General features: G+C 46.6%; 1 protein-coding gene across 1 annotated transcript in view; it reads right to left on the reverse strand.

Annotated features, from left to right (window-relative positions):
* Positions 1-10,603: 10,603 nt before the first annotated feature.
* LOC149349632 (uncharacterized) overlaps positions 10,604-22,925 on the reverse strand; it is a 33,619-nt gene continuing 21,297 nt past the window's right edge. The window contains exons 18-23 of the mRNA XM_089578664.1: positions 22,380-22,447; positions 18,586-18,731; positions 16,034-16,102; positions 14,549-14,656; positions 13,879-13,955; positions 10,604-10,940 (exon numbers count right to left, since the gene is read on the reverse strand). Coding sequence (XP_089434790.1) covers positions 10,841-10,940; positions 13,879-13,955; positions 14,549-14,656; positions 16,034-16,102; positions 18,586-18,731; positions 22,380-22,447 — 568 coding nt within the window. The 3' untranslated portion in view covers positions 10,604-10,840. The remainder of the gene's footprint in view (positions 10,941-13,878; positions 13,956-14,548; positions 14,657-16,033; positions 16,103-18,585; positions 18,732-22,379; positions 22,448-22,925) is intronic.

Raw genomic sequence — 22,925 nt, forward strand, 5'->3', positions numbered from 1 at the left:
AGTTGGCAGGCGTCATCAGGGCGTCATGTCAAGTGACGCAGGCTACATATTCTCGCTCTAGTTGGCTCAAGGAGGACGTCATAAAGATGACATCGACGTGAGTAAATTTTGCGGCGATTTGAATGCGGAAATATTTCTGGAATTTCATTTGCGATTTTCTCAGGAACCCTGTCATCTTTCCGCTCAGGAAAAACGTTGGCAGTGCTTCTGAGGAATAGGTTTGGTTTGGTTTACGGGGGTTTAATGTCCCAAAGCGACTATGGCTAGAGGGACGACGTAGTGAAGGGCTCCAGAAATTTCGACCACCTGGGATTCTTTAACGCGCACTGACGTCGCGCGGTACACGGGCCTCTAGAATTTCGCCTGCATCGAAATTCGACAGCCGCAGCCGGGATCGAACCTGCGTCTTTCGGGCCAGAAGCCGAGTGCCATAGCCACTGCGCCACCGCAGCGGCTGTTTCTGAGACATATCTCTATCCATATTTTTTTTTTAAATAACGTAAAGTTGGGCTAGTTCGTTTCGCATACACATGATAGCGCAAGACAACAAGGACGACGTCCCATCTTCTAGTGTGTCGTCCTTGTTGTTTTGTGCTACCCTGTATATATTTTTAATATTTCCATTTCCCTTTTGTGTCCCTTTAACGTAATTTCAAGTGTTTTCAAGTTCAGGAGCGGATTTATGGGTTAGTCTTGGAGGGGCGACTAGGGGGGGGGGGGGGGGGGGGGGTCTCATTTGAACCATGTATATTTCTTTAATTTTAGTCCTGCAGACTGGATTTAGCAATGTTTTCCTATGAAAATTTTCTCACTCCTATACATTCTCCGCTACAAAAGGTTCACACACAATTAATACTCAGAAATTTTTCAAAGCCCAGTGGTATTGTTGATTACTGAAGTGCGGAAAACACTGTTTCCCGACTATGCCCCATGCATGACAGAGTCCACCCCTAAGGCTAGGATGCGCGAAGGCGATGCCAAGAAAAGAGACGTGTAAGATTTAAATAGCATGCACATTAATACGAACTTTAAATGCCAGTACTACATATTTAAGTGTTAAATATTCTCCCGACAGAGGGCTACCTGCAAGAAAAATTCTGTGAAGCAAGAAGCTAAAAACAATCAGCCTTTTTGTCTTCATCAGAAAACCGGGTGAATGTGTTCGCAGCTAATGCAGGTAACGGCGCTCGACAGGAGAGACAGATAGGGGCCACCTTGGTCAAGGAGAAAATTGGACGGGACAGGCTGAGAAGCGTTCATTCAGCTTCTTAAGGCCTAAAGACGTGAAACAAACTTCCCTTGCAAGAAGTGTGCTCTTTGAAGCAGTTTCGAGGTTGCAGAGAGTGCAAGCCACAGCCGTATTCTAGAAAGGTATAGATGGATTGTCGCATTTCCTCAGGCAAAGCAGCACTCTGCAACCGCTCCGATAATTTTTTTCCGCATCCATGAAGGCACTCACAGTGTCTTTATTAAAACAGCGGCAAAATACAACGTTGCTTCCACGTGGTGAACGCGGCAGTACGTGAACATTAACTGCACACACATTATCACCTACTCACAAGCACCTGTTCAGCGGCGGTTTTATCCCAGGTTCTTCTCGAACAACAGACTTGAACACGAGCAGGTAGGGAAGCCTCAGATCCCCGACCAACGTTTCTCATTATCCTTTGGTATAGACGAGCGGGGACACATTATATGCAGCACACAAAGCGGTTGCTTGCGACCGCATTGAAATATCGATTATGGTGATTCAGCGTAACGCACATGATCTCAGGGGCCCTACAGGCATCACTGCACCGTCACATCTTGCACTAGTATGCAAAGTGCGGACAAAAAGCGTGCAGTTTTCTTACCCTTATTGCAGGGCGGCTTATTACACACCTCCCAGTCATTAGAAACGTTTGACTTAGATGTAAAAGACGCGCAGGAAATTTAAAACAAAGGAAAAGCAACACAAATGCTTTATGCAACGTGGGCTTCTCAAAAGTTATGGTCTTAGCTAAGTTCTCAACGGCATGCTACGAACTAGCTTAAGGTGAATTCGCACGGGCCTATATCAAGAGATTCAGGTATACAACTTTCCGGAGGTAAAAAAATAAACCTTATACAGTCGAGCCCACCCGTAAGCTTACGTTATGCACATCTGCTTCTTCCTGCAGGCCTTGAACAGTTCTTTCCAAGCTATCCAGGGTGGTGGTGCTTCTCACCGAAATCATTTCTGCCAACCAGCTGCTCTATGGACGCAGTATTACTAATTAAGACATGAGCGTTCATAGCACTTGGTGGTAGTTAGGACTCCGCGTCTCCCGCTTCATAGTCAAAGCTGTACGGATGCAGCGACGAAGCTACTAGAACGCACTCGCGCGCAGAACGTAACAGTTGCGCTGCCTCCTGTATGCGCGCTGCTTCCGCCCGGTACCAGCGCAGAAGTTGGAGAACCGAATGGAGATCGTACATCACGTGACCGGCTGGAAGTCGTAGTGAGTGGCAGCCGAGGTTCTTGGTTGATCACCATTGGTTGATCACCGACCTCGAACAGTTGTCAACGCTGTCCCTCTTTCGCGCGCACCACGCTTCTGCTTCCATTTTAGGCCGACTGGCACACGTATACATGCACCAACTGACACTGCAACCCGTCGGTGCGCGCTTGGCCGGTGGTTTCAATGCCGACTTTTTATTGCTTTTTTGGGTAGTCACCACGTTGCTTTGGAAAGGAGGCGGGGGTTTCACGGAAGCTGGGAAACGCTTTTCGGTCTCCGCGCTTGTGGGAAGCGCGCGATTTTTAACTGCGGGGTTGAATGCGGGGTTGACTGCGGTCGTTAGAGTGAACGGCGCCTTCTTGTTTGCTCTAAATGAGTTGAGCTGTCGCGGTCGGTCATTGATCTGAGGCGCAGAGCCATTGTTCTAATATGCATATTTTGACGGTAGCACCACCCTCATTCGTAATAATCGATTGTTCGTTATAACTGCCGCAGTTATATATGTGGGCTGGACAACGTACATCTATCAACGTTGGGCTCGACTGCGTGTAAACTCTTCTCTTGCCCCGCCTTCCGAAATTAAGGTGCATCATAGAATCACGCCTTTTCGCCCGCAACGTCATCAAACGAAATGCTAAAATTTAAGTACCTCTTAGCCTGTGCGTTCCATTTATAATGCCAACCTCAAGAGCGTCTTCAGCCATTCTGCGAATGTAGAAGAACAAGACTGAGCATCTAGCATTTTTTTTTTTTTGTGACACACAGTTAAGATATTCCGAAAGGATCGCAACGAAAGCTGGCTTTTTTTTTACTTGGCTGGAACCGTATAACAGAAAAATAAACGCCTCTCTTTTCAGTGCGTATAGACAGGGTGTGTAAAGACCAGCGAATCCTTGCATTCACAGCCCAGTCCTTTGCGCCAACGGCTTAATTACCCCGTTTTCACCCACTCAACTTACAAGAAAGCCCGCAGCCTCGAAAGACCTCGTTTAGGAGACTCTTATTTCAACTTTTTTGTTGCCTTCTAATGGCCTTTACGTGTCGTCATACAACTTTCAATGAAGGCAATCGTCCGAACCTTGGCCTCTTCTCAAGAGGGAAAAATTAATAGCAGTGTGCCTTAAGCCAGAATACGCCTCTAAAAGCCACTGAAGAATAGTTTTCTTAGAAGAGGATACGTAATCAAAACGGCCTGTCGTTTGCGGCAGCCACTATTGCGCAGGACCCTTCAGCGCTAGCACGTTATGAGCCCAGTTTGCACACGTTCCTGGAATGATCGCTTAGTGCAAGCAACCATTCATTCTCGGGTTTACACTTATATACGTGACCTTCATATTCAACACACGCGCGATGAAAGAAAGGTCGTGTGAGGGGGGCGGAAAAAAGCGGAAGAGACAACTTACAAAACCAGAAACTTTTGCGCCACGTGAAGTAAACTTTCCTAAAAATAGGTTGCGTGCTAAGTGCGAACGTATTTTATTCCTTTTGTTCAAAAGCAATGAGCGGCTCCTTTGAAGTCTCTCTTCTTTCATAAGCGATATCGCTGGTTGTATAAACACCACATCTAGCATAAAAGCAGAAACACGAACGTATTGAGCAAACCGGGAACTGAACTGCGGATATTCACAGAAACTATGGCTTGCTTTCGGCACTGGCGTTATTTTTACGTTCATGAAAAAGCATGATGTGAATAGCATGATCATTTTCAGCTAAGCACACTTAGGTGAGGCCTCAAGGACGCTGGAAAGAGTTATTACAATTAAACACTGCGATTCATGCATCCTCCCGGGGTCATGAATTGACGCGCGCAAGAGCGGCTAACGCACGTACGCTTCCTTCGTTCCAGTTTTCTGCCGCACAGCTTTGTTGCGCCTGGGCCTTAAGGACCTCTAGTGCCGGGGGTACCTTTTTAAAAGGTCCAAAGTTTAAAAAAAAAACGCTTTTTTTTTCTTTAGCCCTGGGGCTATATTGGAGGCTACGGCGAGAACCAAGTAAGAGGCAGAATGCGTTGATTACTTCGCTAATTAACTAAGTACGTTAATTACTTTTTCAAATTTGTTTTTAGGGGGTATGTTATATTAGCAAAAGTTAGAGATCGTCCTTCGAACAGTCTAGCCGAGAGAAAAAAAAATTATGAACAAATTTTTATGTGCGTTACGAGGCGAAAAAAAAAAGTCCCGGCTAGGCAGCTTCCGCTGACGTCACCTGCCAATTGTCACACAACCAATTTCGCTTCGCTCTGCGTTGGAACTCAATGCGCGATCCGACGTCAGAGCGACTGCTTGGTTTTTGTCGTTTGTGGAAGCGGCAAAAATAAAGGCTCATGCGATTCTCGTTGGTGGCATGTGGCAGCATCGGCCTCGGAATGGCGTCGCAGAGTGAAGGAAGGTTATCCACAGAAGAAAGAGTGGACATGGTTGTCGCAATGTACCCATGGAGAAGAACAATCGTCCGGTAGCGTAGTTTTGTACGCTTCCAAGCTTCCGGGGCGCCGGCTTCCATCGGAGACACTGTTAGTGAGGATTTTCAACAAATGTGCTTCTGCGGGCTCAACAACAAAGAGGCCTAAGGCGTTTGTTCTGGACGAAGAGTTTGAAGTAGACATGCTTGCGCTCGTGAGAGCGAAGCCAGACGCCAGCATTCGACAGATACCCCCGTGTGCCGGTGCAAGCATGACCTCAGTGTGGAGAGTCCTTATTAAGCATTGCATGCATCTTTTTCATGCGAGTCTGCGCCATTAGCTCAGTACGACAGACTTTGAACGAAGGCAAGATTTATGTGACTGGGTCCTGATTCAGTTAGACAGCGATCCTGGCTTTTTACAGAAGGTTATCTGGACGGCTGAAGCATATTTATGTCGCTGTTCGTCCGCGAAACTGCACAATGCCCATTAATGAGCTGATGTGAACCCTCACTGGTTTCGAGCGCACAAACATTGACAAAGGTGGTCAGTCGAAGTTTGGTGCGGCATTTTCAACGACCGAATTGTCTACCCCTACTTTTGTGAAGAGCCACTGACTGGGGGAAAGTACTGCTAAGAAATTCTGGAAGAAGTGGAAGATTTCATTGGAGTCCCGCCTCTCAAAGTGCTCAGGGAAGCGCGGTACCAGCACGATGGAGCGCCAGCGTATTCTTCTGGAGGTGCTGTGAAGCATCTCGATATAAGGTTTCCACTACTATGGATAGGGTTTAACGGCCCCGCCCCATAGCCCCCAAGGTCTCCAGACTTCGACCCCTAGCTTAGAGATTACCCTGTGGGAACATATAAAAGAAGACGAGGTTTTCATTGATGAACCTGCCAGTGTAGAAGACCTTAAGGTGAAGTTCATCACAGTATGTGCTGCAGTTGAGCCTACAATGCTGAGGCGGGTACTAGATTCTGTGCACGAGTGATGCGTGTGTGTTGCTGCGGAGGGACAGGATTTTGAGCATTTCTTATATAAGTTCGGCGTACTTCCAGTACTGCTTCCCAGTTTTCATGTGAGTGCACGAATTGTAATTTTGCCACTAAAGCAACACCTCAGTAAAGTGTTTCCGTCAAATCTTACACGTTCGCTAACTGCTGAGAGGTAAATTATTCTTTTTTTGTGTGTGTTCGGAATTTCGAGTCATAAGTTTTCATTTCTTATTGAAGATAATCAATGCCAGCAGTCTGCTGCTAGTCATCCATGATAGGGACGTTGGATTCTAAAAAAAAAACTTGCGCTAAGTAGGTGTTTCAATTAGGAAAGTTTACTGTAGCCAGCGATTAGCAAAAATTATTTCAGAAGTCAAATGTATCAGGCATTAAAAGTTATATGCGCTGTCAAGAAGTTAGTCGTGAGCCCCTAAAGGGTCACTTTGCGCTTCATCTAGTCCGTTATTACAGCGTGACGGCTCAATTATCGAGTGGTGCATCTATTTTGGCTCGAGAGGAATACGTGCCTTGAACAGAAAAAAAAATTAAATCCGCCTAGAGCTGTGGCCAAACCGCTCTTTGCAATAATTGTCCTCAGAGAGGTGCTTCACGCTCAAAGCTTTTCCAACCAGAGCACGATCAAGACATAATACATCTTCAGCTCTTGCGCACAGTTCAGCGAATAAAAAGCTTTGCCGTTGCAAAACCACGTCGCGCTCTCAGGGGTTGAAAATGACGTGATCCTTTCTGCCACTCGAAGAGACGACAAAGCATTCTGCCTTTTACCTAGTGCCCGCCGTCGCCCCCAGTATAACTCCAGGTCTAAAATAAATCTCAAGCAAATTACCTTTTTTTATTTTGGACCTTCTAGAAAAAAAACACCCGGTATACGAGCGGCAAAGTCCGCCCCTACATGTAGCGGCTACGGCGCATTGTGGATACGTGCTACCCTAGACTATTACCTGGTTAGTCGGATACTGCTCCGCGTGACTAGTGGCAGGTGCGTATCTCCACTAGGCCACTGCGCAAGCGAAGCTTCCGGCTGGTCCAGTCTACGTATCGGCTAGCTCGTCTCTGCTATGCTAAGAGTCTTACATTGCGCACGGTCTCGTTTTAACGCCTGGACGGAGTTGTTCGAACAAAATGGTATAGTCTAGTACTTTCACAACTAGTGTGGTTTTGCTGGTTTTAAAGGAAGTTATACTGAGAGCTGCAAAATCCAATTGCTGCAGAGGCCCGTGATTTCAATCCACAACGTGAACTTCACAATTGGCTATCATGAACATGATGAGTGGAAATTTTACACAAGCCTTATAATGGGTCCCGCCGTTGCACCCTGACGTACCGAAAATGGCTCATAATTATAAATTCACAGGCTGCTCGTGACGCCTCAGCGCACAGCTACTAATGTAACTAAGGCGACCGCCAGCCAGCATCGTGAAACTAATATAAACTGGGTGTTTCAACTGTTCTGACCTCTCCCTAACACAAATTCGGAGCTACGCGTACTTCTCGGCGTGTCGCGTACACGATTGGTTCGGTCTACTGTGCTAAACCTCCAGCAAATTCGTTGGTTTAACAGGGGTTCTTTTTTTATTCTGCGCATTTTTTTTCAAGCCGGGAAAGCCACAATATGGTTTGTGCAGGTGCATTGAGCGGCATTGCCGACGTAATCTCTGTTATTAGGTAGTTAGTACTCAGTTAAATACTGTATATTAACTAATTAAATTATTAATTTTTGGTTTTAGAGCACAATACGGTCGTGCCACCGTTAATACGACCCCTGTTATTATGGACGATTCGAATTAAGGACAATTTTTCTGGGGACAAAACTTTTTCAATTTATTTACGCCTCATTAATATGGAAACTCGCTGTCCTGACGATGAAAATGCACGGAGCCCATTAAGACCCATGTATTTTAGTCCCGTTAATAGGAACAACGATGAGAACAGAATCTCGGGTTCCTCTACTAGACGTTCTACCCTATGTTTTTTGAGTGCAGAACACCAGCGAAAAAGTTCTCTCTGCGCGCTATGTTGAAAAGCATATTCATCAGCTATCAGCAGAACGAGTATGGAGTTTTTCTGATGTGACCAGTCGTAGTAAGAGACACTCCATCACACCAAGAGGCGCCATCGCGCGTCTCGTGGGCCACAGGGCGCTTCAAACGTGAACTCTTCAACCTGAACCGCATTATTTTAACGATAACGGCGACCAGAATACTAAACCTGGAGCTTCGAAAATTGCGCGATGTCCACTTCCCTACCGGCCGCTATGCAGAGAAGCAGGCCGTAATCATAAAGCGCTTTTTTTTTTATGCGTAGCATATTGCAATCACTCAGTTCAGCCCTTGGGCGCGGCCGAGCAGCCACCAAACCACGTGACGTGACGTCACGTGGTGACGTGACGTCACCAAACCAAGTAAAAAAAAAGCAAGAAAAAGAGAAAAAAAAAAGAAGAAAAAAAAAAGGACGGCTGAGCATGGTGGCGGTTGCCACCGCCCCGTTTCAAAGGGGGCGCTCCTATCCATCCATCCATCCATACGTCACGGAGGAAAAGCTGCTGAGAAAATCGAGTGCCGCCAAGCAATACCTCGCGCAAAAAGACCGCGCAATATGCAACGCATTCTTGGCTTAACCAAGCTAAGCCTGGGCATCTTTTTAGTATTTAGTTTTCAACTCTCTTTATAGACAACTTTGCTATAGTTAACCAAAGTTTCCATATTAACGAGGCACGACTGTATTGCATGGTGGAACCGGTTCGAGATATCGAACAGGGAATTATGCGTGCAAAACGAGTCGACAGTGAAACCAACGCGCGAAATGCTCCGGAAATGTATAGCCGCATTTCGAACCTATATAGGGAAGCGGTTAAAGGCCAAATCACGAAGCAGCGTTCTTTGGGCGCCTGTTCCGCCGGTCACAAATCATTACCTTAAGAAGAGAGGCGACACTCCTGACGCAGAGCCACGTTTCGGTGATAAATTATGAGACTAACGCAGTGTTCGGCGTGGCAACGCAGCGGGGGAAAATGCATTGGTGCGACCGGCTAGGTGAAGCGACAGGAGAGACTGGCAGCAGTTACTGCCTTCTCCGCTTCAATATCACCATGAACGCAGCGCAAGTCCCATATCTAGCTCCTCTGCATGACTATATATACGCCGTGTCAAGTGGCCATGTCGCAAGCGCCTAACGAGGAACGCTACCAGTCAGGTGCGAGTCTCTATTTAGAAAGCATGGGCGTGCTTTCTTCGTGAACGAGAGTCCCCCGGCTTGAAGTAAGGTTATACCATTGCCGGAGCATTTCGTGCGTCTGATATCTCCTAACGCAATGCAGATTTAGAAATTTTAAAAACTGCGTTTGCATACGATGCTGAAGGCCTCCAATTCTGCAATATAACGTTGCGCCCTAAAGTAAAAAATGAGAATGTTAATTAGTTAATAATAGCTAACCAATAGTTTTTAACCACCTACTACAACCGACACAATGTCTGCTATGCCATACAATTCAGATGCACAGGCCGCACTGTTGTATCTTTCGTGGCTTCCTTCAAAAAACTGTGCAGATTTAAAAAAAAAAAAACGGTATTTGCAATGTCTGCGTGTTTCTTGCTCACCAGAAATATAAAAACTGGCGCTTGTTACGATGACTTTAAATACAGCGTGAGTCTTGTTGTATGGAGAAAAACAAAAAAAAGGGGGGGGGGGGGGGGGGGGGGTTGCTATCGGGCGCCGACCGAAAGATTATTCTCCCCCTTAAAACAGACCGTTTCTGAAAGAGCCCTGAAGTAAAGTTGGACGGTAAGCTCGCCATCAAAGGGGAAGCTCCCTTTGCAGCCAGCCTTTCTTTTTAAACAAAAGTGCATGGTGGCAAGTTCCCACATCATCGTTTTGCTGCTATCGACGAGTGGGACCACTACATCGAGGAGGAGTGACATACGGGGGGGCTTTGTGGGAGATTTGAAAAGGCAGCTGGGCGTCGCGAACCTTCAACAGTGTACAGAACGCGCTGTTGGGTGAGCTGGTTCGAGATGAGTGTACCAACCGGCGCCTTACGTGTATTCTCCAAACTTTTTCGTCCCTGTCTCGGCGCCGGTACACACATTCAACAGTGGGACGACAGAAATAGCTTAGTTTTTTCAGACGCACTTCATTCCAGTCTTTCCTGAATTTCTCAAGAAACTGGCCACGTATTAGTAACAATTCTCGCAAAAAAAAAGCGCGAATTACCTCGTTCAAAAGTCATCTCATGGCACTCAGTCAAAAATATAGCGAGCAGCGCCATCGCAATGTGTGGCGCGTCTCATATAACAGTTACAAATTAAGCTTTCTACAGCTGTACAAATCGCCTCCGCCGGCCAACCAAGGACACCAATCATCGAGACTGCTGTAAGCTGTGTATTGCCAAAAGAATTTTTTGCTCTTTTTAAAACATTCTTCCTTAGCCTTAAATACAGGCCGCTGTTATCGCATAAGCACCCACAATCAAGCTGCCATCGCCGCTGCACGACTTGCAGGTTTACATGATTAAGCCTTACATGGATGCACAAAACACACATTCGAAAATTCCTTCCCGACCGTTTGCCTGAGTGGTGACCTGACTGCCGTCACTCAGGACGACGACTCCAGCTACTGGCAGCAGGCGGAATTAAGTGAGGAGTTAAAAATCCATGGCCGCGTCTCCGCGCTGCGTAGCGTGTACTGGCAAAGTGAAGTAAACAAAGCATTTCACTTCCTTTTTTTATTCTGCATGGTGACAGCGACATATTTCAGTACAGCAAAAAAGAAAAACTGAAAAGTTGATGGAAGGAAAAAAACATGCTGAAAAAAAAAAAAGAGCCATGCTTTTACGTGCAAGCTGCAATGGTGAAGTTCGTCGCTGACAGTGCAGGGTCTTCCGGGCATGCAGCAGCTGTGTTCGAAGAAAGGACGGTGCCCCCCTAGCACACGAAGTACCCGGCATTCACCACACTTTGCACTTGCTCTTCGGGTTCATCTCCGTGCCACTGCCGCACATGAACGCGCGAGAAAAGGCCTCGTTGTTCTGCAGAGCATTGTTGACCCTGCGAAGAAGAGCCAAGGCAGCGACAACCATGCGCATCTCGAAAACCTACAAATAAAATACCTTGAAATGCTCGCGCTCAGAGCGGAAATGTCACTTTCATTTTTTATTTATTTACCCTAAAGGCCCACGTGGGCATTATATAGGAGGGGGGGGGGGGGGGGGGGACTTCACGTAAGAAATACAAAGAACAAATACAATGCCTAAATCCAAAGAACAAAATACAAATACAAAGATATACAAAGAACAAAATACAACAGGTAAATCAAAAGGTAAATCTTACGCACCTGCTCTGCCCCACTATCTTTTAGTACTGAAAGAAATTGGTCGCGATCAATAGTGTTAACTACAGAATGGGGGAGGGCATTCCATTCTCTTATCGCCAGGTGAAGAAACGAAAATCTGACTGCGTCTGTTCGCGCAAATGGAGGTTCGATTTTTTTATTGTGGTCAAGTCGATGAAATGTGCGCATGGCAGGCCTAATTAGCGGTGCGGAGTAGGGTGTGGGGTCAAAATATAATTTATGAAAAAAGGCAAGGCGTGATATCTGACATCTGCTTTCCAACGTAGGAAGGTTAAGGTTCTCTTTTATAACGGTCACGCTTGAGAAACGCGAGTGTCTCTAATTTGATAATAAGGCACTGTTGATGAGGACACCAAATGAATGACGCTTATTAGAGCTTCGGTCTGACCAGCGTTGTATAAGCAATTAGCGTGTATCTTTGTTAGCTTTGCAAACTTACCTTTTTAATGACAACTTTGACACTTTAAATGACAACTCCAGATTTCACAAGAACAATGTTTACATGAAACTGCAAACGGGTGAAGACGCTAAGAACTAACTATAGTCAAATTCGTGTGTCGACTGCCTTTGGGTAATCGGAGCTCATTAAGAAACCACCTTCCGCGGACAGTCTGACTGAGTTCTGGACGGCTTTGCTCGTACACGCGAAGTAATCGTAACTTCCCCATCAGCATACGTAGACAAGTATGCAGAATGAATCGTCCGCACAGGGTTGACTGCGAACCTAAACGTTGCTAAGACAGCCTACCGACCGAAACTCTCAACTGCAGAGAATGCATCTGAAAACAGCGTCACAGGGTGGCACTGCAAATCGGAGTTGTTTGCCTGTATTTAAAACGGTACCTTATAGAAAATACGCAGAGCTTTGAAAGAGGAGGGTTGCGCGCTGTACAAAATTCGCTGTGATTTACTAACGGAAATACAATTGCCTCATTTTATTGCCTCGTCTAGACGGGCACCTCGCTAAGCTGGTTTCTTAATGAATCGGGGTCGGCGCGGATATAGGGGGAACCGCAGTCAATTTTTCGTAACCGTCAATGACGCCGTTGCCTGACTGCATCTCAAAAGCCCAAAGTTGTGGTGCAAAGTTCAAAACAAGAAGAACAATTCCTGCGACTATGCGCATATTTTCTAGAGTCCTGGCTCATTACGTCATAGGTTTAGCTCTCATTCGCAATAGGTATGACGTAAGAACTGAAATGTGAATGTTCACTCAGACTCAACTAAAACACTGGAAAGGATTCTATGCCCACAGGGGCTGCCTCGTATCTCTGCATTTCTACATAGGAATGTCAAATGCCATAGGAATGCCGCGTGAAATGTATGCGGAAAGATACGATGATAGAGTTGAGTCATCCGCATTTCAAGAGGGCCAAATGACGCCCTATGATCTCGGGTTTCAAAGCGCCGAATGCAAACAGTTTCCTTCAAGCATAAATACCTTCAGCCATATAGCATATTATGAAACACGAGGCATATTACGTTTTCCGCTTCTCTTCGAAGGACCGAGGTGCGTCGTTTGTCCAAGCATGGTGCGAGTTCGTTACAGGAAACGATCTGGCGTTTTAAACTGAAGAGGGGGGGGGGGGGGGGGGGGGGGGCATTGCGATGTAAACTTCTCAAAGTGATTCACTACCGCTAAATTTATGCAGAATTCTTAGCGGGCACTGTGGCGCTTGAGACGACGGGGAACGTGCTTATTTGCGGTATTTCGACGGTGCGCTTCGAGCCCTTTCCGACAGGGCGGTGCACGTGAACAGCAAGAACGGGAAATGCAATAGGATGGTGCGGGCGCGGAAGTTCCGCATGCGTTACGGCAGTAGGTTATTCGTTTAGACACGATAGCGGCTTCAGAGCGCGCACTGAAGGCAGTGGGCGAAGTAACAGGCTTGAGAAGTACCTTCTGAAAAAAGACGGATTATTTGGGTTATTTTTGGTATGTCAAATGTGATCTCAAAAGAGAAGGTACGGTGAAAACGACAAGCTGGCTTCAAGTCCGCAGCGAATTGGCCACGCGTTGTCATTCCTCTCGGATCCAACTAATGCCCGCTCATTTTGTCTGTCTATCCGAGCACGTTATACTTAAGTGCCGCAGGTCGGGAGGCTATAGATTTAGTTCTCTTTAAAAGTCATATCACACTTTTTGTCTATCCGTCCGGTAATAAATACGAGCAGCTTTTAAGATGGACGGTAGCAGTTCATTTTCGTAGCACCATCGTCCTATAGGCGTCGTGGATTTTTTTTTTTTTCTCGGCGCTGCTCTTCAATGAAGGCTTTCACGCATTTAGGGACGAAGGGAAAGGTATAACGGCGCCAGCATGTCCCCGCCTTAATCCTGAACACTCGTTCTTCTGGCTGGGCTCCCACAAGAGTGTGCCAAGCTGGATAGTGGGAAGCGCAGAAGCAATGTGATGCAACGAACCTAGCTAAGACTGCAGCAACCTGGCTCGCTCCTGACAGACGCCGCAGAATCACTGCTAAATAACGCCACGCTAAACCACGCTGCGGGCAACATGGTGCCTCTTGGTGTTGCAACAGTACAAACAATACCGAAGTTTCAGCACTGAGAAACGGTAACAGGTACAGCTCTGCAATATCTGGTTACATTACCGTTCGTAGCTATACAGCACTTACCGATAACGTCGAGGATGAGCAGCGTTTATGACTTCGTCGGACAGCGCAGCTTCCTGTGAGGTGAGCTCGCACTGACTCTGAAATGAAAGGAGAATCTCACTAACGTCGGAAGAATGCCACCAGGACAAATCTTTCGCGAAAAAGCGAAGCTCTCAGTGTCTCTGGATAGCAACAGTAAAATGAAAGTTGCAGTAAAATGAAAGTTGACGCAGAAAACCATTACTTTAACACGGCAACACTCATCTCTTCATAACTCGGAGCAAGTCTCCGGAGACACGACATCGCAGTAATACAACAATTAGGACTGCGATAGCACACTGCGGAAAACCCGGTAGCTAACCTGAGAAAAAGTTAGCAACCCTGCAATTTTGTGAAAACGTTAGGCGTGTACGAAGGTGAAGCTATGGCACAAAAATTGGGATCCGGCACTTCGAGTGTCAAACTGCAATACGAACTAAAAATAGCTGTCACAAAGTAGGCGGCATGTATCACTAATACACGTCGTTTGCTGCAACACGGAAGGAAAATGACGTCTCTTTCACTTCTTGCTGAAATCGGCAGTGTGGCTCCACGCTGCTGCGTAATATCGCTGGTGCGTAGGCGTCGCGCCATTAGAGAACAGTTCTTTTTCTGCCATTAATGCGCGAGGACCGGCCTCACCACAGCTTACCGTGCCATACAGAAGAAAAAACAGTTGATCCATCGAAGTTTCCGCAAAACCAGGGAGTACGAAATATCCCGGCTTGTAACCGAAGTCCAACATGGTTTCTTTGAAGGCCTGTGAAAATTTTAAGCGCCCATGAGAGTACTGCAGTTTTTTTACTGCACGGAAGTGCTAACTTACTAATCTGTCAAGGGGATATATAGCAAACAGACGGCTCATCATGAGCAATACTGGCTCCTGTCCAACGTGTAACACCATAGTCAGCCGCTCACCACAGGACGTATTATGTATGAATTTGATCTAGGAGCCCCTTTTCTGCTAGCGAACGACTGAGAGGTGCCGATGAAAGGCAGCAGCTACCTTTGCACTTTTAGTAAGCCAAGAGAAATTCAAACACGCGCAGAAGTGAGGCAGAACCATAATAAATTCAGAACTGAAAAGTTGTACGTTACAGGGTTTGCTTTGTTTCTATGAGGTTTAGCGTCCCAAAGCGACTGGGCATATGAGGGACGCCGTAGTGGAGGGCTCAGGATAATTTCGACCAACTGGGGTTCTTAAACGTGCATTGATATCGCACAGTACACGTGCCTCTAACATTTCGCCTCCATCGAAATGCGATCGCAGCGGCAGAGATCGAACCGGCGTGTTTCGGGTCAGCAGCCCAGCACCATATAACCACTGAGCCACCGCAGCGGCTGTAAGTTACGGGGGGTGCAGCTAACAGTTAAAAAAAAACACCGTGATTGAGGTTCTTCATTACTTTGTTACACTTTCATTTCCTACTGCACTCTTCTGCCACTATAACCAAACCTCACACTCTGCTACTACGGATGGTATGAGGGCTGATGAGTATTACCACTCGTTCACGTTGCATTCTAGCGAATATACTGCCAAGCTGGAATCTCCCAAGCTTACTCCACTCCAGTCGCAGTCTAACGGTCGTGGCGGACGCTGTTAGCTCAATCAGCAACGAATCTTGTTCGTTACTACAGGCCCCAATATGTTTGCCAGAATTATGTCACCCCTTGCTTTAGAATGTATTTCTGGAGAAAGGAGAAAAATTCACGGGAACGCCAGATTGCATTATGTGTTGGCAAAGCGGTAGCATCGCAAGGTGTTGATGCCCTCGCTGGACGTGAATGGCGGGGCTTGTGAAACTAAGGTTGCTCTTCCCGAGCTCTTCCCGTAAAGCTTCCACCTGGGAATGACGCGACGCCGCTGTTTTTCTTTTTTCCGATGAGGCTTCGAATGTCATCGCATTAAAAAGGCTGGCTCAAGAATTTTCAACTAAACATACAGTGTGAAACCGAGAACCTGCTTCTGGTCTGTGCTCTGCCCGCTCGATAGCACTCGTGCCTGAAATTCTCGCAAAGTCGAGACACCATGCACCACGCTCAGTTCCACCTCAGCCCTACAGCGAGATGTGAAAGCCAGCCTTCCCAAATGGGCGTGGCTAAGGAGTTTGTGCGATGTGAAGCAGCCAGGACGCACCTCAAAAACAATGTTGACAATGGCGCTATCTCTGACGTCTTGACGTAGTGGCCGAGAGGGGTGCACCGCCTGCAAGAATAACGGGATTAATTAGACTTGCGAAAGCTAGGGCTTGCACGAAAAGGAAGCTCCAGTAGTTCCGTGAGCTTAAAAATGTGCATTTGCAAGCAACTAAAGTCACATAAAACTTTTGCTTGGCCCAACGACTAATTTGTCTTCATGTGATTACCCACTCTTGACTCGGTGAAATAGAAAGAAACTGTACGCTTGATTTGCTCCCAGCTGGCAAAAGAGAAGTTTAGGACGATGTTACACAGCATCGTATCAAAACTAAAGCTACAGCTTATGGGCATATTTAAATAGATTTTAGGCGCAAAAAAAAAAGACAAGACATGTAGGTAGGTGACAGGACGGAGGTAGGTGGCAGTGCTCTTAGCTTAGGGGCATTGTAGATCAACGCTCGTTGGTAACCTTTCGCTAGGCGGCGGAAGGTTACCAAAAGTGCAGTGCCAGAATGCGGCGTACGAAACAACAGTGCCTTCATATGCAGAACACATGACATCTCGACTGAAAAAACGTGCCGAAAGGCAGCACTAGGCAAACAGTGAAAGCTAAATCTTAAGACATTTTTTACTGTGAGACAGCGGGTTCCAGCTGCCTTAAGAAAAAGAAATGTGTGGTTCCAATTGTGGTTACGTATACGTTTTTTTTTCTCATGCCTCGAGCCTTTGATTTGACCTGTTTCCCCAACGTATGCATTGCTACGTCGATCCGGTTACTATATATAACGGATGCTTCGCCATGATACTGAAAGGAAAGCGTTGTGTTAAAAAATTATTAACTTTGAAATCGCATGTTGTTCTTTGCTTGCCAACGGATGTGTCGTAACGGGCAAATTGTAACATTTTTTCTTAACTGTTCATGAGCGGCCAAGATGCTGCCTCTGTTACTAAGCAGCCTTATTTAGTCGCTCTGTTTTCAACAATTCGGCGCCTCGCCTGAAACCTACAGCACGTAGTTTTCGTTCCGGTGAACTCGCCCATAAGCTCATGTTGCTGTTCATAAACAAAAAAAGACAGCGAAAAGACAGCGCTTCCGAACTTGTCGCAAAGGGTGCAGCTTTCGTGTTTCACGGCGAGCATGAATTGCACATAAAAACTGAGAAATAAGTGCATGCAAACAGTGCATGAATTAACACATTTTAATGAGCGAAAGCTCAATGTAAATGAACGTACCCTAAGTTAACGTGTCGTTTTAATGTGAGAAGTAACTTTCGCGACAGAAAGTTCGAATCAAATGATCTAAATGAGCGGCCATGTTTGCTTTTCAAGACTCGCTATACCTACTGAAAGGCTGAGAGCAAAACCATGCCCTAATGCACTTTTTGAGTTCGGCCTACCTTTGAAGGCGAAATCTGGTGCACGTGTTTAGCGCATCGACTTTGGAATGGAATCCCCGCCGAGAATTGATATTGTACTTCGTAGTCCACTGCTTTACAGCGACAAACGTGGTGAAGCAAGGTAAAGTGATGAATAGATTTGCACGCGTCTAGGCCGTTCGCGCGTGTCTCGCCGTTTCGTCTTCGCCTCGTTCCTCGCTGTCTGCTGAAAACCCAATTAATTGCGTTATGCAACCATTTAAAACTTGGTTCTGTGTAGTCGAAAACTACCTTCAAATGTTTCACTCCAGGTGCACGCCAGATGTGCCCCATGAAAGCCCCGCGCCGAAGGCCCAGTAGTGCAAGGCACACGCACGTCCAGTGCAGAGGCATTGAGCGAGAGCCACGCTTGTGTCGAAAGAAATCTTCGCTCATGCCTATAGCGCTAGTACTATGCGTTTTCATGGCAATAATTTATTAGAGCGCAGCTGCTCTAACAAACTGCTGTGTAATGGTGAAAAGCGTTCTACTTTCGCATGCGGGAGAAAGACACTACAGGTGTTGCCAGGTCCTTGAAAGTTGAACACTCTTACTCATAGAGCTAAACGCAATATCGCCGCACTGCGTGCCAGAAGCGTAGAAAAACATCCTGGCACTTACTAGCCCCGTTAAGCGTAGGTTCTCCCTCCCGCTGAAAACTTCACTTTTGAATCAGCTCCCGAGGCCCAGTTCTCGCGTTCGGAGCGGGTAATCCGCGGGGCGCACTCGAGTTGGCATATCTGTGTCCCCGAGAATCTCGTGCAAAAAAATTGAGGGGGCTCAATGCGTTGGTAGCTGTGGGCGAAACTATGCAAGCAGCACTGGCCGTGTTAATCCGCGAGAGGCGAGAGACAGAGAGGGGACCAGACGGGATGCCGTGTTGCAGCCATGAAAAAAACCTTTCCTCATAAACCCCATCTGGTTCCAGGCAGCTTAGCGCCGCTTGATTAGCGACGTACGGCCACCTTTAGCAGCCTGTGCAGTTGCAGTGATAAAATGAAGACGTCGGATCGCGCGCACAAGCGCAGCACGCGGAGATAGAGCAGGACTTTGCACGGTTTTCAGCGAAGGCGCCGAGCTGTGCGCACGTACACAGCAGAAGAATAAAGGCCCATTAAGTACAAATAACGCGTACGCTCATCAGACCGGGCACCAGGTGGGGCATGGCAGCCCTCCGGAACTGTTCCTTTAGGCACCCACGTAGAGACAGGTAGCCGTCGGTGGTGGCGTAATCCCAGTTTGAACTCTTGACCACCTCGTTATGCAGACCGAAGAAGGAGCCTGGAAAGGGAAAGAACAGGAGGAGGGGCACTGAAGGCGCCGATGTTGTGTTTCTTTTCGAGCCCACCGCGAATGCAGCGGTAAATCGCAAGGAGCAAGCAATTTATCAAGAAACTCCTCGAAGCGGCGTCTGCTGGCGCTATAGCAGAGAAACGCCGGCCAGGCTCCGCTTTGAAATGGGCGCATGTAAAGGAAATGACGAAGGCGAGGGGATCGAAGAGCGCCAAACTAGCTCAGCGACGCGCACCTCCCTCTTCGTTTTCGTGTTAAACTTTTCACTTCAGGAACAAAGTTTGATTGCTGGATGAAGATGAGAGCGAATAAACAGCATGAACGTCTGAGCTGACTCACACGTTCACCTCGTCGCTGCCGCTCAGAAAGACTGAGCACAGTACGAACACACACACACACACACGCGCGCGCGCACGCACACACGCACACAAACGCACACATTTTGCAGCACGTGTTGCTGACTTTTAACGGAAAACTTTATCCGTCCTCTTCGTCGTTGCTCTTTTACTCAAAAGTGAGTAAAGAAGCCGCTCGTTTGCAAGAATGCAGACAAGGATCACTGAATGACCTTTAATAGTGTAAATAAGAAAGTGCATATTGCGACAGGGGTCGAAATATTAATATTTTCTTGTAATTTTTCTTGTGCTCCTGCCCGCAGCAAGACGGTAGAATCAATCAAAGAGAAAATGCTCCGCACCGCGCTTACCCTTTCGCAGCATTTGTGCTGCGATTTAACAGCGGCCAACAGCTACCACCTAATGCCAGGCATGAATTTAATCGCCGTGTAGACTGCCCAGGGCAAATCAGCAGAAAAATAAAGTAAATGATAGGGCAATAACAAAGTAAGAAGCCTTTCAAATTGTGTGCTTTCAGTCTCTGATAGTTATTCCTGAAACTGAAGCAGCACCTTCGCGACATTAAGTCTTTCTATTATTTATGTTCTTAATTACTGATATGGGTTCTCACTACCTTTCTCGTAATTTGTTTATAACAGATGCCTCTATTTATTGTCCTCAGATCATCTTAATACCGAGTGTTTCACCTACGATGTACGGCAACTTTGTAAAATGGTCTTTTTGAGTTGGAATGAGCATTTTTCGGCATAGCATTGTGAACGATATAGCGCTTCAGAATGCAGCTAAGACGTGCGAACTACTAGGCTGGTTAACAAATATTCACAAGTTAACTTCGGAACTACTACTGTTGGTGTTCTTATTTATTGAGAGGCGTGTAGCCCACCGTAAGTAGCTTCCGCATCAGCTTTTTTTTTTAATTTCTAAAGCGCAGTTGCCCTTGGCGCTGTGGCCCAACAAATTTTCGCTACATTCCGCCAAAATATATGCGCTCTCGAGGTGCTTGCAGGCAAGGCAACCCCTCCAGTGCACGCAGCTCGTCGAAGTTGCCCAAATTTGGGGGTCCACAGCGCCCAGAGTAACTGCGTTTTCGAAATCCTAAAAGCAGATATGGATATTACTTACGGTGGGAGACACTCCTCCCAGCAAATAAGGAAACTAACAGTAAGAATTAAAAAGTTAACTAATCAATATTGGTTAACCAGCCTACTAGTGACCACGTCTTAGCTGTATTCTGATGCGCTACACCGTTCACAATGTTATGCCGAAAAAACTGTTCTTCTAACTCAAAAAGCTTATTTTTTTTAAATCGCAGAACACCTCGGGTGAAACACCTGGTGTACCCTTCTACAGCAATGCCCTGCGGGAGAATGTAGGTACAGTAGTAAACAAAAAGATGTTATTAAGTTTACTGAACTTAAATTTGTTTCCCACAATAACACTTGCTGAGTGAACTTTGTGGGAAGACAATACCAGATGGTAAGCAATATTTATCACCATATTAAGTCGCAATTTGTTACCACGGCAAGTATACTGAAGAACTGCTTTCTGTTGTGCGTAAGGTGTCGGTAATTCTATGGGCCTTTATTTCAAAATAAGGTACCGATTTTAAGAATGCATATTGCAGATTTAGAGAAACAAAAATCAGATAGGTATGTTCAGCCTCCGGGAAGACGCAGCGCGAGAACAAGCCATACTCGATCAATCAAGCCTTACGACTCACGTGTTGATGTTTTTAGGTACTCTTTTTTTCCTGATGTCATCGAAATGTGGAATGCTTTGCCAGTTGAAGTTGTTGAGCAATCGGACGTGCACAAGTTCGAACGTTCTATCGATATTTTGTGTCGGGGCCACCCAACTTGATGTTATGAGACATGAATTTTTTCTGTTGTACATTGCATTTGTATTCCCTCCCTGTAACGACCCTCAAGCGAGGGTCAACAGTATCAATAAAAAAAAAAAAACGAAGAACAGTGAGGAACAGACTACACGGGTGCTGTACGTAGAAGAGAGGCCAGACAATTAGAAATATAATTCAATAGAACGCGTATTGGGCCATTTGGTTAACATACACCTTGCAGATTTAGGGCAACAAAAACAAATAACGTAAAGTTGGGCTAGTTCGTTTCCCATACACATGATAGCGCAAGACAACAAGGACGACGTCCCGTCTTCTAGTCTGTCGTCCTTGTTTTTTTTTCGCGTCTTTCGGGACAGCAGCCGAGCGCCGTAACCACTGAGCCCCCACGGCGGGGCAATGCGGCTTCCGTACGAAAAGAAACCTTGCGTGAAAGAGGAATTTAGTGCAATATATTTAGGAAAGGTCGCCAAGATGCCAGCCAAGACAGTATTTACTCACTAGAAAAATGACGGACGATTTAGCGTTGTCAGGCCAAATGCGAACTATGTGCGCTGAAACTTCGGTTTTCACTTCGGTTTCGGTTTCTGGTCGTGGCTCAGTTTTCAAGGTCAAGCAGGGGTCAGCAAAGATCGGCGCGATTGTAGAGCGGGGCCTTCGTACTTGCGCACTAAAACTGGAGAAGACTCAAGCTCCGCCTTAAGGGTATGACACGATAGAGTTAATGGGTTAATGCTCTTATATGCTGAAATGATCATTCTTTTCTTTACCTTCATAAATCACTGGGAGTCCTCAACCCACTCCTGGCGCTGTGGTTAAGCGATGCCCCACTGCCCTGTGATGGCAGGTGCTGCCACCCGGTGGGGCTTGTGAGACCCAGGTTGCTCCACCTGCCACCAAACTGCCAAACTGCCACCTGCCACGGTGGGCAGTTTGCTCACAATCCAGTGGCCAGGTTTTGATGACATGACCTAGGTAGCCTACCTGCCACTCAGTTTTTCAAGGTCACAGAGGGACCACACAGACAACAGCTAAGCGCCCGAGCGGGAGCTTATAAACCGCACTTATAAACCGGAGCGCAGCCATAAGGCTCCAAGGGAAAGCTTTCTGAGAATCTGAGAGAGTTGGAGAAATTAGGCCTAAACCGAAGTTTGAACCTAGGCGAGGATTGATTTGTGTATGCGACGAGAACATGACGCTTTTGTTTGTTTTTTAACCAGCTAAATATCAAAGTACAGCAAAGAATAGCGCTGTTTTGAGTGCGAAGTTTTATCGGTGAGATGGCCGTTCAGCTGTTCTTAGTGGTCGCACCACGAGACCGTTCTGAAACAGACGGTGATATCGCACCCTAGAAGCACACTCTGGCCCAGAGGACAAAGCTACTTTGTTAGACTCGCCGAAGGAACGAGGGAATATGTGTCTTACCTTCCCTTTCCAGCATGCTGTACAAGGCCTCCGTAATGCGCCGTCCGCTCCGGGGGAAATAGAGGGGCCTGCACGGGAATTGGCCCGCCCGAAGAGAAAACGAGGATGCCTCAGAGATTGCCAGAATGATAATTCAGGAGCGCGCCATCCTTCGGCGAGAGAGTCGACTAGCTAAAAACGAAAACGTCGCTTCTGAGAATTTTGCGGTCTGCTCTCCTTCATGTTTTCTATTCTCAGGTTCTCGGCGTTCAACACGTGAAAAAAATAAATAGATGATTTATGCTACAGAGAGGAAACACGCCAACATGAGGCGCACAGCTGCTAGAGAGACATTTGCTTAGTTTTCGTGAGTCACTGTGATGCACGGTGTTTCATGGAAGCAGCGCTGAACCTATAATGATAGTTGCTGCATTGTGGAAGGATGTTCCGGAAATAAATGCCATTGAAGGACGTTTTGAAAAAGAAGTAACGTTTTTTTTATATCGTAAGAAAGGAATAGTTGAGCTATTTTTTTATATTTTTGTATATGAAAGGTCCTAGTTTCAG

Source organism: Amblyomma mixtum, chromosome 3 (genome assembly GCF_055824585.1).
Source record: "Amblyomma mixtum isolate Tamu chromosome 3, ASM5582458v1, whole genome shotgun sequence".
In the NCBI taxonomy this organism is placed as follows: domain Eukaryota; kingdom Metazoa; phylum Arthropoda; class Arachnida; order Ixodida; family Ixodidae; genus Amblyomma; species Amblyomma mixtum.